The sequence below is a fragment of the Danio rerio genome, chromosome 2, assembly GCF_049306965.1.
Source record: "Danio rerio strain Tuebingen ecotype United States chromosome 2, GRCz12tu, whole genome shotgun sequence".
Taxonomy (NCBI): domain Eukaryota; kingdom Metazoa; phylum Chordata; class Actinopteri; order Cypriniformes; family Danionidae; genus Danio; species Danio rerio.
This window is the reverse complement of record NC_133177.1, coordinates 40,888,220-40,902,858: the sequence shown is the minus strand read 5'-3', so window position 1 is coordinate 40,902,858 and position 14,639 is coordinate 40,888,220. Positions and strand designations below refer to the sequence as shown.

The following is a 14,639-nucleotide window of genomic DNA, read 5'->3' as shown; positions in this document are numbered from 1 at the left end:
GCGACCTCTGAAAACGAGACTAAGCAATAGAAAAATAAATGAATGATGAAGGCTAAAAATCTTATGTGTCTCTTGGTTGTCTCTTCATGAGACTTAAAATCACAGCTTGATTAAAGTTTATTTATTAAAAAATTTCTATACAAATGTTTGGGATTGGTGGTTCATTCCACTGTGGCAACTTGTAATAAATAAGCTGAATGGAAAATAATGTTTAGAACTGTTGGTTGAACAGACTGTCAATAGATTGACAGAAATCTTTTGGATTTGGTTAAAAATATCAAAATTTTCTTCATTCATTCATTTTCTTTAAAGCTTAGTCCCTTTATTAATCTGGGGTCGCCACAGCGGAATGAACAACCAACTATTTCAGCATATGTTTAACGAAGCAGATGGCCTTCCAGCTGCAACCCAGTACTGGGAAACACCAATACACACTCATTCAGACACACACTCATACATGATGCCCTTCCAGCTAAACCCATTACTGGGAAACACCCATACACAGTCAATCACACACATACACTACAGACAATTAGCTTAACCAATTCACCTATAGCGCATGTCTTTGGACTCTATAGGGGAAACCGGAGCACCCGGAGGAAACCCACACAAACACGGTGAGAACATGCAAACTCCACACAGAAATGCAACTGACCCAGCCGAGGCGATTGTGCCACCGTAATGCCCCAAAGTTTTCTTATGGGTTTGAAAAAAACTTGATGGCAAGTAAATAATGGCAGACTTTTCATTTTCAGCAGTAACTAAACAAAGCAAAGCATATAATCATAGTATTTAAATGCAAACATTTGCTCTTTAACTTCAAAAATGAAGGCAATCAGGTGATTTATTTGTATGCCAACTCACTGATGTTTATGGTAGTTTTTTGCAGACTTCTGTATCATCAAAAAAATCAGGTCACATATTTATTCGTATTCCATATTTATGAACGGCAATAAAGATTAAGGACGACGCATTGGCTAGCCAGTACTTGTACAATTTTGTATTTGTTTAAAAAGTTTTATTACAAAAGGATATAATTTTATGCATTGGAAAAATAATCACATCTGAAAAAACAAACTTGGTGAACAAACGTCCACAGATAGCAAATGTTGGGTGTCCATTGAGGTAAATATATCATTAAAAATATTAAAATATCATTATAATGAGAATAGTAATATAAATATTGTTTTGTCTAATTAAATCTTGGATTCTGTGTACAATTACAACTGGAAAAGCAGAAAGCCGCTGAAACTGGTGTAGCTGAGATCATCATCATACACCCAGTTATTCTCCCACAGCTGTGTGAACACTTGATCGCCCTTGTCCAGTGAGAGAACGACACCATTGCTGCCATTAGCATTGCTCGCAGGATGCCGAGAAAACACTGAACATTGTATCTGATTATTTTTATGGAGGCTGACAGCCATTTGTTTAGTAGGATGAGCATGAGCATAAAATCTGAAGAAATAGACCCCATTCACTGGTGCTGTGAAAATACCTGCAAGACATATAATTCAAGAATTATATAAAAAAAACCTTGTGTTATTTAAAAACATACTTTGGCATAACAGTTAATGCCATAAAGAGAAATGAATGACTCAGGTTACCAGTGCTGGAGTCATAAGCATTTCCAGCATTAGCAAAGATTTTTTTGTAAATCAGAGTCTTTCGAGTCTCAAAGGGTCCAAATTCTTGTGATCCGGATTGCAAAAGTCCAGCTGAAAAGGCAACCTTTTTGGCTGTGAAAAGAAAAAAGAAGTTTGATTTGTTTTGCTTTTGTCATATTTACACAAGTCATATTTTAATTTACCTTTACTTTCTGCTTCCACTGATTCAAGTTTATCACTCGAGACCTTTGTCAAGATCCTTAAAGCTGTAAAAAAAACATTTCCAAAAATGTTATTATATATATATATATATATATATATATATATATATATATATATATATATATATATATATATATATATATATATATATATATATATATATATATTATACAAACTTTATGTTTCATGTCTTGTAAAACTGAAGTCAAGCAGATCATTCATTCGTTGATTCATTTTCTATTCAGTTTAGTCTCTTTATCAATCAGGGGTCGACACAGCAAAATGAACCGCCAACTTATCCAGCATATGTTTTACGCAGCGGATGCCCTTCTAGTTGCAACCCATCACTGGGAAACACCTACTCACACACAGGGGCGGATTTAACCAATAAAGGTAAACGGCCACTAAGGGCCCCTAGAAATCTGAGGGCCCCCAAATAAATACCTAGACGTATAAATGATACCTATAAATTATATATAACATTGTTTTCTATCATATTTTGTACAGTGAGAGTAATTTGACCGTAATTATTTGGGCAAATTTGTCCCCCACCTTTAACCATGGACCAGTCCAGCAGTCAAATCAGTAAAGATTTAGTTTTTAAAAAGGAATAGTTCATTTATTATTTAGTTGTGAATTCATTTTAAGTGAAACATTAAATGTTTTACAAAATGCTTTACATGTTATTATTATTTAGCATTTAGATTAAAAGTAGAAAAGGAGAAAGAATAATTTAAGAAAAACTGCAAAATAATAATAAAGAAATTAAAGGTGCATTTTAGAACTTTTGGGCCCCGTGGTTGGAATAGCTTAGGGTCCCAAAATCACTAAATCTGCCCCTGTTCACACACATTCACTACGGACATTTTAGCTCACCCAATTCACATATAGTGCATGTCTCTGGACCTGTGGGGGAAACCGGAGCATCTGGAGGAAACCCACGCCAACTCGGGGAGAACATGCAAACTCAACACAGAAATCCCAACTGACCCAGCAGAGGCTCGAATCAGTGACCTTCCTGCTATGAGGCGACAGCGCTACCCACTGCGCCATCGCACCACCCAGTCAATCAGATATTTCTAATAAATACTGGTTTGTCTCTACTAAAAGAAATGCTTGTTTTGTTATCATTTAATTTCTTTTCTTTGTAAATTCCATTCCCACAAATGCAAATTTACTAATACCAAACCAAATATTCCTGTTTTTTTGCAAGAGTTCAGATATTATTTAAATATTATTTCATTATTTGAAAACTAAGAAAGCAAACAGAACTATTTCATTTTGTAATGACTTTAATATACTGTATTTGATTCTTAAATGCCTTACCCTCAAGTTTATTTCAGGTTCTTTATTATTATTGTTATTATTTTAAATTATTACTTTTTTATTGACAATGTAATTCATATTCTGTATTGTCTACAAATATTGATACAAACATGTCAGTTTTTTTTTTTTTTGCAAATAAATAAATAAATAAATACTGATCTGAGACATTTACCTTCATTCTCTCTCTTCAGTTCTTTCAGTGTTTCCTCTGTGGCTGTTAGTCTTGCCTCAATGTTTTTTAACTGTTCTGGTGTAATTAAATCATGTGCCAGTGAGACCCCGACACACACCAATATTAGCATATTTTGAGTAGCCAACATTTTCAAAGCTGCACACATTTGTGCTGTTTTTATGCTTTTATGTTTGATTTTTGAACAGTTTGGGTCAGTATGGAATCACATGATGCTGAAAAGCAAACATGACCCTTGTATTGTTTGCACTGGGAGATGAAAAAGATTTAGATTAAACAGTAATTGATGAGATTAAAAGTCACAAACAAAACATGCTTAAAATTAAAGGTTCCAAATGTATTTTTGAGCATGGTTGTTTTTTTTCAGTAATGCTATAGGAAACCCTTTCTTCCACAACATTTCAGTAAAAAGTAACATTGTTTTTCTGAGTATAATGAACATTTTAAAAATAAAATTAGTTTTTAAAAAGCTGTAGATTACCTTTTAAAATATAAGTTGTATGAAATTGAATAGCATCATAATGTAGTGAATGTAGGCCTGTTGAAAAGTTTTCACTGCTCCCCAATACAGTATATAAAAAGTGAAAATGTTCAATCTTTTGTCACTAAACTCACAATCATATCGCAAAAACATAGTAGAACACGTGCAAATCAGTAAACTTTAAGTATAACTAAAAATAAAACTAAGAATAAACAAGGTATTCAACTCAGAATTGAATCCCCAAATATAAAATATAAATCCCCAAGTATAGCTAAAATATTCATTCATTCATTTTCTTTTCGGCTTTGTCTGTTTATTAATTTGGGGTCACGACAGCAGAATGAACTGGTAACTTATCCAGCATGTTTCCAGCCGCAACCTATCACTGGGAAACACCCACACACTCTTGCATTTGCACACATACACTACGGACAATTTAGCCTACCCAATTCACCAAACTTATAGTGCATGTCTTTTGGGGGAAACCGGAGCGTCTGGAGGAAACCCACGCGAACACGCGGAGAAAATGCAAACTCAATCAGAAATGCCAACTGACCTAGTTGGGACTCGAACCAGCAATCTTCTTACTTTAATGCGAAAGCGCTACCCACTCCACATTTCGTACTGCATTCAGTAAAAATAACACAGGTTTCTGACGTTCTCACTCCCATAAACTCTCGTGTGAGAAGCAGATATTTGTTTGTCACTAAACAAAAAATCAGGTACTTTTCAAACATTCATGCGCCTGATCTGTGATTGGATAAAAAGTTAATTTAGGGCGTGACGTCACGTTGTCGGTTAAACGAAGAAGGAAAAAGCCCAGCTTCCGGTGTAGTGTATGACCACAGGACAAAACTGCCAGGAAAATGCGGTAGGCAAGTTGTCATAACTAAAAGAGAAATTAAAACACGGCGCATCCACAGTGCCATCTTTATGACTTTAAAATAAATGTGGCTTATGGTTGTACGGCCCAAGGGCTCTGTGACGGAAGTAATCGGGCTAGCTGATCAGTCATCGATCGACCGCTATTAGAGCTCTGAGCGCGGGGAGACATGGGGACTAGATCCAGCCGTTTACACGAGGAGGCTGCCTCCCCATCTTTTGATAAAGACGGCATCAAGAGAGAGTCCTGTCGACGGATCCGGAGCACCAGGCCCACCAGCCTCATGGTGGAGTTCTCCGGGAGTTTCGACCACGACTCTGAGACGAACCGCAGCCGGTCAGAAGAGGGCAGCGACTCGGATACCGGGCAGCAGGCGAGCAGCGACGGCAGCCCTGCCGACCGCCACACGTCCCCGTCTCTCAGCAGCGAGGCCTCGCCATCGGATGAGAATGGAGCCGACGAGAAACGCGAGGATGACGGCAGTCCTGGAGGCCCTGTGAGCGAGGAGGAAATAGGCCGTGCACCGCAGCGCACTTTCTCCGAACGTTTGCCTGGTGGTCGCCATTCCTCCGCCAGCGGAGTCACTGCAAGGTCTGCCCGGGTGAGAGGAACTCACGCACGGCCAGTGTCCGAGGCGTGGATCGGCCTCTACAGAGTCAACAACCGGCACGGTGGTAAGTTGAAGTGCTGATTGTTTGTTTGTTTGAAATGTTACTCTTCGTTCGGTCTGTGTTTTGACATTTAAGCCAGTTGTGTTTTCAAAACAACACAGCCTATGTGTTTGACTCGGAACACCGTTTATATATTAGGATTTAAACACCATATGCATTATGCTATACAAAGTAAGTAACGGCTAAATGTTTATTTTGTCATCATTTTTCTACTTTACTTTTATTTGATTCCAGTATCGCATTCACAAAAGAACTAGGGCATAACTTGCTTTCCATTTACATATTTTAAAAAGTAGAAAATAAAGTTTTTAAAAGATAGTTCACCCAAAAATTTTCTTTTGTCAAACACACAATAAGATGTTTTGAAAAATGTTGGAAACCTGGAATTTGTTTTCCCTACTATTGGCGTCAATGGTTACAGATTTTCAGTGATTTTTAACTATTCATTAGTGTTTAACAGATAAGAAACTCTTAAAGATTTGGCAAACCACTCAATAGCAAATAAAAAATGAGTACTTTTCATTTTTGCCTTAACCCTCCTTTTAGGTTTTATCGTTTTCCACATGCAAAAACGTTTTTACAAACTTGTTACCTTATTTGGAATTTTGGTTATACACTACAGTTGTATACTTTTTTATTTGTACTTTTAGCAATCCCAATTGACTGTTATTCAAGAGTTTTTTTATTTATTAAATATAAAATATGGAAGGTGATTAACAAAGATTAATGGTTCTGCGTGAGACTAATGAGCTCACAGTGTAATCAGGTTTTAGGGTTTATAGGCATTTCAGACATTCCTGACAGGATCATCCATGATGGATTGAAATGCAAAGACCAAATGTGAGCCCAGTTTACTGTTGATCTCTGTATTTTGTTTTTCCACTATATTGGTCAGTTGGGCATAGTCCAGCCAGAGGGTTCAGAAAAGTGGGCCACATGAGTGTCAGATTGTGTCTCTCCTGCATCTCACAAAATGCTTACTGTGTCTCTAGTTTATAATAATAGGTCATCTACATGATATATTTTTTCCTCTTTTCCAGCTATTCGTTGTCCTTTTTGCACCAAGCCGTTCCCTGGAGGGCGGATTGAGGACCACCTTTTAAGTTGTCTGACTTCTCCCCCTCTTCCTTATAACAGTAAGCATCCCATTTGTTTTTTTATTATTGTATGTCTTCTGCTACATCTTAGTTCTGGAATCAATTGCATCTGATTATCCAACAGCGGATGTGCTGGCTAAGGACAGTGGAGAGTGTTCAATCTGTCTTGAAGACCTGCTACAAGGAGAAACCATCGCTCGACTGGCCTGCCTGTGTGTCTACCATAAGAGGTAAACACTGATTAAATTAAAAAGGTCAAGTAAAGAGAATTTTCTGAAGAATGTATTGAATAATCGCTGATATTATTCTAAACAGTTGCATTGACACATGGAGCAAAGTGAAGCCGTGCTGCCCTGAGCATCCTTTTGATTGATTCATGTGACTGCGTGCAATGACACTGACTCAGGTGAGCTTGTTTATTCAAATACATCAGTTCATTAGAGTTGTTTAATGTTTTCAGTTGGACTGTCCCGCTTTTTATGACTGCAGAAGGCTTTTTTATGAAATGAACTCACTCGCAGAGATATTTAGCAATGTCTCGTCAGAAAAATAGAATTTTTGTCATGTATTATAGTTAAAAATCTTATCTAGTTCATGATTTTATTTTTTAATTGTATATTATTAATTACATGTGTTTTTGCCATGAAAATGGTCTATTGTTGCTGACATGGCATTAATAAAAATATATGATATGAAATGTTTTAAATAAATAAATAAATCGAAGTGTCATCATTTTGTTTTAAACCATTATAATTTCAACACCATTTTCTGAGACATTTGATCTGCACATTTTGGTTTATTTTTCCTTCTTTATTGCTCCTGAATCAGATTTTTGGTTGTTTGTTTAAAAAGAGCTTCATGATCTGAACTGAGTATCTCAGAAAGACATGCAAAATGTGCGGAAAAGTGGATCCTCGATTTCAGAATTGAAAATCATTGGAACGGATCATATTTTGAGAACTCTTTTACAACATTGGGCCCCTTTGTTGTGATTGTATAGACAAAAAAACACTGAGACATGTATCAAAATGTCTTTTTTAAAGTGGGATACAAGGCATAAATTCTGATGGGCGGAAAATTGTATGCGTCATGATAAGCGAGTCTAGCCCTGGGTTCAGATTTTAAAGGACATTTCTGGTATTCCAATATAAATGATAATGAATAATGATAGTAAATGACATTCATGGTGCAACTGTCAGGAAGAGCGGTGACGTATACAGACGTGCAGCCAGTCAGAACTCTGCAGTAGTTGATTGTCGCTCAAAGCATTTGCTGGAACATTTGAAAGCCACGTCAAGCTAATATACATCTGCTTATAGACCGCTTTCAACGATTTGTCTCTTATTGCATGGATACTTTTGGACTTTAATCACTGTGCGCAACCAAGGACATTGGGGGGGTGCTCTATTTTGGTTAGCGAAGCTACAAACAGCCATTAAAATGAAGGCACGTTCATAAAGTGGCACTTTCTGTCTTAGCCCCGTCTATAGTAAACTATCATCTTTGACATGACAAATCATCCAGCGCTTGATCTTCATTGAGCTTATCCTTTTGATTGGTCAACTTTGACAGGTCAGCTTGTTGCGACTTCCCCTAATGGGGAACAAAATTCCATACAAACTCGTTCAACAGTGAAAATTGAACTTTACCACGTCTTTATTGTCTTATGAAATCAGTTTTTGTTTTTATTCACAGTTTGTCTCCATTTTAATCGCTAAAATGCGTTTTAGTGATCATAAAGCATATCCAAATAATTGAAAACCCTGTGAACTTTCAAGTCCTATTTTTTTCTTCCTCAAATTCAGATTTATTCCTGTTCAAATAAAACATGAAACATCAATAGAGGTTAGGGCTTCACAACATATCGATTTAGCATCGATATTGCAATATGTGCATCCGCAATAGTCGCATTGCAGGATCTGCAATATCGAACCTGTATTATAATAGACCATATTTCAAGACACTGTGGAGTCATTGTAACGTTTATCCACAAAGTTACCAAAACTTTTAGCAATTATGTGTGCTTTTAGGGCCTGTAAGGATTTCAAATCAGTTAAAAGCATTCAGGCACATTCATATGTCTCTAACTTTAACTGTTTGTGTTTAAATTTACAGGACTAAACATTATTTTACATTTGATTATTATATTTGCATTTCTGATTATTTCAGATTTTATTACAGAAAATTATAAAGCGGTGTGTATTTAATTTGTATCGTATCATTGCTCTAAAGCAGGAGTGCTCAATCCTGTTCCTGGAGATCTATCTTCCTGCACAGTTCCGCTCCAACCCTGGTCAAACACACCGGAACAGCACTGGATAATTACAGACAGGTGTGTTTGATATGGGTTGCACCTGAAATCTGCAGGAAGGTAGATCTCTACAGGGTTGAACACCACTGCTTTACAGTATTTCTCTATGTTTGAGATTGGTTTATCTCATAAAATTATCCCAGTGTATATAAAACTATGAATTCTTTTCAAACAGACCTATCTGTGAAAAAATAAAATATCGCAATGTCAGTTTTTTCTAATATCGTGCAGCCCTAAAATACGTATAATTCCTTTATTGTTAATTCTTCTTTGAGATCTAGTCTACAATAATAGTATCTTTCTGTCACAATTTCTTCAAGCTAAATCAAGCTTTTATTGAGTTTCTCAAAGGGGTAAAACGCTTGTGAAGTTCATATCCTCAAACAGTGAGATGACAGACTCTAAAAACGCCACAAACATGCTTTAGTATATGTGAAAGTGAAACCACAGCATTTATTCGCAAAGACCTGCAGACTTTGTAGGTCAGTAGTCTTTTAGAAGCTTAACATTGAGAGATCCAAGTCTACATCGAGATTTGATCTGGTGTGTACAGTATAGCATTTTCCAAAATTTATTATTCTTCCAAAATTTTCCAAATTCTGCAACTGATTATGTTTTTATGCATGGAATTTTTTCCAGGAAAACTCCTAAAATTTCTGAGCACAAATTAACAATGCCTCGAAGACGATTCTTGTTTTTAATGAGTAGTGAGGAAAATTTGTCAATTGAGTTGTCAATTGTTCCTAGGTAACTATATTCCTCCACAACCTTGACTTGTGTGTCATTTATTGACCACCCTTTGGAGAGCAGGTGTTTTTTTGCCAAAATTAATCAGCATTTCTTTGGTTTTTGACACATTCAGGTCTAGTTCTATTTTATTGCACCATGTGATAAAATCATGCAAGACTGGACCATGTTCCTGGTCTGAGTGTAGGCTGATTTATACTTCTGCGTCATGTATGCGTACAGCGCAGCCTACGCGTGTAAGCATAGCCCTCGCCGTCTGAGTCCCTGACACTCATCTCTCAAAAAAATTTAACTACACGTTGCAGCAATGCATAGCGCGAGCTCTGTGATAGGTCTGCTTTGTAGCGCTGATGAATGTGTGCGGGACCGAGATGAGCCCGATGGAGCGATTATTTTCATGTGTGGAGTCCTGTAAAGGAGCTCAGAATGGTATGTTTTGTTTTGTGTTTACCTCATGGTTAAAATAGTTGCACGTCCGCTGATTACAGCCTCAAAATGAGCGCGTTTGAACCATTTGTACATTAGAAAAGCGTTCAGAAAAAACAAAACACCAGCGAAGAAACTCGACACCGAGGAACATAAACACCTCACTGCCAACTAGCGTTTCGGAAGTCTTATTACAGAGCAACAGAAACAGCGCACAGAAGTATGAATGCAGAGTTATGCACGTTGCGTGCGCCCTGGGTCACACCGATTACTTCACACAGAAGTATAAACCAGGCTTGAGAAAGCAAGGATAAAAGCACAGTATCATCTGCATATTTAACCAGATAACGATTGTCTGGTGTACTCTGATAATCATTTGTATAAAAAAAATAGCATTCTATTCTTGTTTTTCACTAAACAAACTGCATAGTTTTTGTTTTCCTTCGAGATTTTTATACAATTATTCAATTGGTTGGACTTTGATTGTATGGGGGGAAAACCTTTGTGGAAATTGTGGGACCATTCTTGTGTGTTCCACAGAAAAAGCCCATCTGTTTTATAAGAATGCATTAATCACTCGTCTAATATTTGTTCTGCATTGATATTTCAGGAGACAATACCCCCTGGCAGGAGGATTTATTTTCTGACGAGAGGATTGTGAGAAAGACACAAAGGAACACAAACTAAAAACAAGCATCAACACTTGTGGTCTGACTAATCGCTCGGGAGTGAGCCTGGCTTTAGCAATCTGACGTGACTCTTGAGACTTGGCTTTTCTCTGCTCTCCACATCTGCGTGAACGGCGGGTTTGCTCTGCTTGCCTTTCCTCTTTGCTTCAAACCTCAGAGTGAAACTGAATATAACTTCGAAAAAGACGGAGAGAAAAGTTACACACGGAACGTTTCGTGGGAATGGTGTTTGGAAATGTGGCGATCTGTCATTTATGCCGGGCTTAGTTTGAGCAGCCTGCTGGGGTTGCATTGGTTTGAATGAACTACTTGATCCGTGATGAGTTGTACATGCGTAAATATTGCACAGGATTACATACGAGGCATGATGTTTTCTATATATCGAATGATATGAAACTGTTCTTGGGGATAGTTTTTTTTTTTTTGTCGTTTCTTTAGGAACATTTCAAAGGCAGAGTAAAATTTTCCAGATTTAGTAGATTTGTAGTGATTTTATCCATCATCAAGTCGAAAGTCTCTCTCAATACCACATCAAGCTCTTTTTATTCTCTTGATCAAATTGAACTGTATATCATTGACAGATCGGAGTGAAACTTCCACTAGTTAGCTTAATGGATGTGTTCTTGGTTGCAGTGAAGTGTGTGTGTGTTCAAGTGTGTACTCAAATGCAGATGATGGTGACCTGACAGCATTTACTACTCTTGGAGGGCAGGTTGAGATTTTTTTTTGTTGTGTGTCGGATGTAAGAAAACACTTTACGCTCTACACCAGGCCTTCTCTGCACTGAATGAGACCATCTGTGGTGCTGAGATGTGTGTCAGATGCAGTAATGCCATATGGCACATGCTTCGCCTGAGGATAGAGATTAAGAACAGCTGATGGGTAATTATGACGATGTCATCATCATCGTCCCCCCTAGGAATGAACAATGGAATAAGTGCATCGGAAAGGATTTTTTTTCGACCGCCTTCCACAGAGATGCTTGTTCAATATTTTGAGGTTTTTTTTGATGGTGGGTGTGTGTTACTACGTTCATCATTCTATCGTGTCTTGTAACGATCAGTTGGTCTGTTACCTTTTTTGCCTTAGCTCAAGGATTCATATTTTGTGAGCAGTATTGCAATGTATTTTCATTACAGGTCAGTCAAACGGTTCTTTCCCATTGAAAAAAAAAAACCGTGAGAAATGCCAAGAGGTGACGGTCATTTTACAGTAACGTTTTTGTTTAGTGTTGGTGTAGTGCTTTGTGGAGTGGACGGGGGAGGTATTGTCAGAGTATTTTTGACAATCTTTTAAGCTCTGTAAGTTAGCTTTTGCCCTTTAACTTATGTGGTGCCAAACCTCAATATTCATATTTACTATACTAACCTGGGGCTTAGCTAACTCCAAAGGTGTTTTAATATTATTATTATTATTATATATATACATACACAGTATAAATACCATAGAAAGTTCTGTAATTATTCAGTGCTAAGGGTCTTAACCCGCTTCATCCTGTGTGTTGACTAGTTGTCGGACAAATTGGAATGATTTGGGAATGTTCTTTTGGTCAGTAAGATTGGAAAATATTCACATCCCCAAACAGACAATCTGCCTTCATTCTACTAAAGAACAATTGAGTATTTATTTATTAAAGTGTAAATATGTATAACATTTCAAAATGGCTTTGTCCTTTTGTTTGTCCATGATGCTGTTTCTATGCCGAAATCTTTTGTATTGTCCGATAAATTGTTTTTATATGTATTTTTTACAATAAATATGCTTAAGTGTGATGGTGGTTGTCTTTTTTTTTTTTTTTTTTTTTTTTTTTTTTTTTTTTTTAAGGGGCACCTATGATGAAAATCGTCTTTAGGAAGCTGTTTGGACAGAACTGTGTATGTATAGTGTCCACAGTCATATTGGGGTGACAAGGACAATAAGTCTTTTTTTTTTTTTTTTCTTCCTGACTTTAAAATAGGATCCAAATCCCTCCCGTTTTGAGGCCCACTGCAACATGCTGTAGGAGTGTGGTTTCAACCACACACTAAATTGATTGACAGACGCGTATTAACATGTCTCCGTAACGTATAACGTGTATAATCACATCAACAAAACAGGATGTGCGCAAAGCAAGTGAGATTAAAAGATCTGTTCCGCTCTCTGTGATCATCTGCACCTCAGGAATGAGTTTTACAAATTTAAAACTGTGCTTGTTTGTAATGAATTACAGCTATTTTACCGTCTTTATCACCACAGCCTCATGTCAGTACAACAATAAAAGAAAACAATTCAACCCCACTTTGTGAACGTTAAATCAGGTTTATACATTTAACATAACGGATGTCCTTACAGCAGTGGATATTAACATGTATCCTGTCACATTTGCTGTGCAAAACTCTGTGTGCAAGCGTGCTTGTGTGTGTCTGTGTATTACTTTTGTAATGACATTGTGTTGTGACTCATCTTTGCAGAAAGGCTTGAATTAACTCCACATCAAATAATCATAATTCTTACTGTAGTATTTCTCACAAACGTTATATGTAAGATCTGCTTCCTTCATGTCTGTCACTGTGCTGTTTATCTGATGCAGCCGAGTTGGAGATTGAGGCACACTCTAACAGGCACATGGGAACAGTGAATGTAAAGAACTAGCATTAAAGGCACAGCCAACAAAAACAGCTACATTACAATATGTTCAGAGCAGAAAATTGTAATGTTCTGAAAGGTCTTATAAATAATTTGATGGCTGTTTTGAGCTGAAACTTTACAGACATTCTGGACATGCAATATTTTAAAACACAAGACTTATTTTAAATGTTGATAAAGGGTTCAAATAGGTGCCCTTATGTAAATTACTATTAAATAAACTGGCCGTTAAGTAGCCCTAGGTTGACCTTAAATATGTTGTGAAAGTAACAGTGATTGAAGTGCCGTCTTTGTACAGTATAAAATGTGGTAATCTCAAAACAGCCTTTTTAAAGCAATGTCACTGTTTATTTCTTCTGTTGAACATACGAAGACATTCTGACAAATCATTTTCATTTTTGCCGAACTTTCCCAACAATGAACTCCTTTTCACAAAATAGTAAACATTTTGATTTCTGTTAAAAAGGAAGTGCTTGTGCATGAGTTCAGGGTTTTGCCATGAAGTGTCAAAATCTTGTATAACCTATATTTCAACAGCTCTTCTTCCGCTTGCATTTTGTGGTTGCATTGATGAAACTCTGCTCAGACCCACACAAACATGGGTAAAGTCACCTTACTTTCACAATGATCCTAAAGTTGTTTGCAAGGCACTGCTGTCAAATCAAATGCTGCAATATTCCTGCAGACATGCATTGGTGTATTTTCATTAATGGACCATTAAATGAGAAAACTCAAATATATAGTGTTTTAAAATTAGTTTGAAGTTGATAAATAGGCAAATCTGAAATCCTTCAACATGCAGCAGACAGAATTGTTTGGAATTTGCAGTTTTTTTCTCTCAACTTTTGTCAAACTAGAATAATAAAGTAGCTACAAATGTGATCATAGAGATTAAATGGTGTTAAACATAATTTTTATTGTTATTTATATGTTATTATGCATAAAAATGTGCTAATTCAAACTAACATTCCTAAAAAACAACAACAACAAGAATAAAGCTGAAAAAGACTGCACTAAACATTATCATTTAACACTGCAGTGATTCAGAACGGGGCACGGTGGCGTAGTGGGTAGCAAGACTGCCTTACAGCAAGGTCGCTGGTTCAAGCCTCGGCTAGGTCAGTTGGAGTTGTGGAGTTTGCATGTTCTTCCTGTGTTCACGTGGGTTTTCTCTGGGGTCTTTAGACTTGTTTCCCCCACAAGTCCAAAGACATGTGCTATAGGTGAATTAAATAAGCTAAATTGGCTGTAGTGTATGTGTGTAATGGCAAGAGTGTATGGGTGTTTCCCAGTGTTGGGTTGTGGCTGGAAGGGCATCCGCTGCGTAAAACACATGCTGGATAAGTTGGCGGAGTGAATGAATA

The 14,639-nt window shown here is 37.0% G+C and overlaps 2 protein-coding genes across 4 annotated transcripts; one reads left to right on the top strand and one right to left on the bottom strand.

The window, feature by feature from the left end:
* Window positions 1-896: 896 nt before the first annotated feature.
* cbln13 (cerebellin 13) lies at window positions 897-4,531 on the bottom strand. 2 transcript variants are annotated; one of them, NM_001123061.3, is made up of 4 exons: window positions 3,328-3,513; window positions 1,811-1,873; window positions 1,608-1,739; window positions 897-1,498 (listed from the first exon to the last, which is right to left on the bottom strand). In NM_001123061.3, the coding sequence occupies exons 1-4, from the start codon at window positions 3,473-3,475 to the stop codon at window positions 1,221-1,223; spliced, it is 621 nt and encodes a 206-aa protein (NP_001116533.2). In that variant the 5' UTR covers window positions 3,476-3,513; the 3' UTR covers window positions 897-1,220. The 2 variants fall into 2 exon arrangements, with proteins under 2 accessions (NP_001116533.2, XP_068078741.1); XM_068222640.2 differs by lacking the exon at window positions 3,328-3,513 and adding an exon at window positions 4,272-4,531 and having other exon boundaries at window positions 981-1,498.
* Window positions 4,532-4,626: 95 nt separating this feature from the next.
* zgc:66427 lies at window positions 4,627-12,422 on the top strand. Of its 2 annotated transcripts, none has more exons than XR_012386212.1 (5): window positions 4,627-5,383; window positions 6,421-6,516; window positions 6,602-6,707; window positions 6,793-8,171; window positions 8,283-11,933. XR_012386212.1 is itself a non-coding variant. In NM_212983.1 (5 exon segments), coding segments are annotated over 4 exon segments (765 nt in total). In that variant the 5' UTR covers window positions 4,655-4,878; the 3' UTR covers window positions 6,851-6,883; window positions 10,572-12,422.
* Window positions 12,423-14,639: the final 2,217 nt, after the last annotated feature.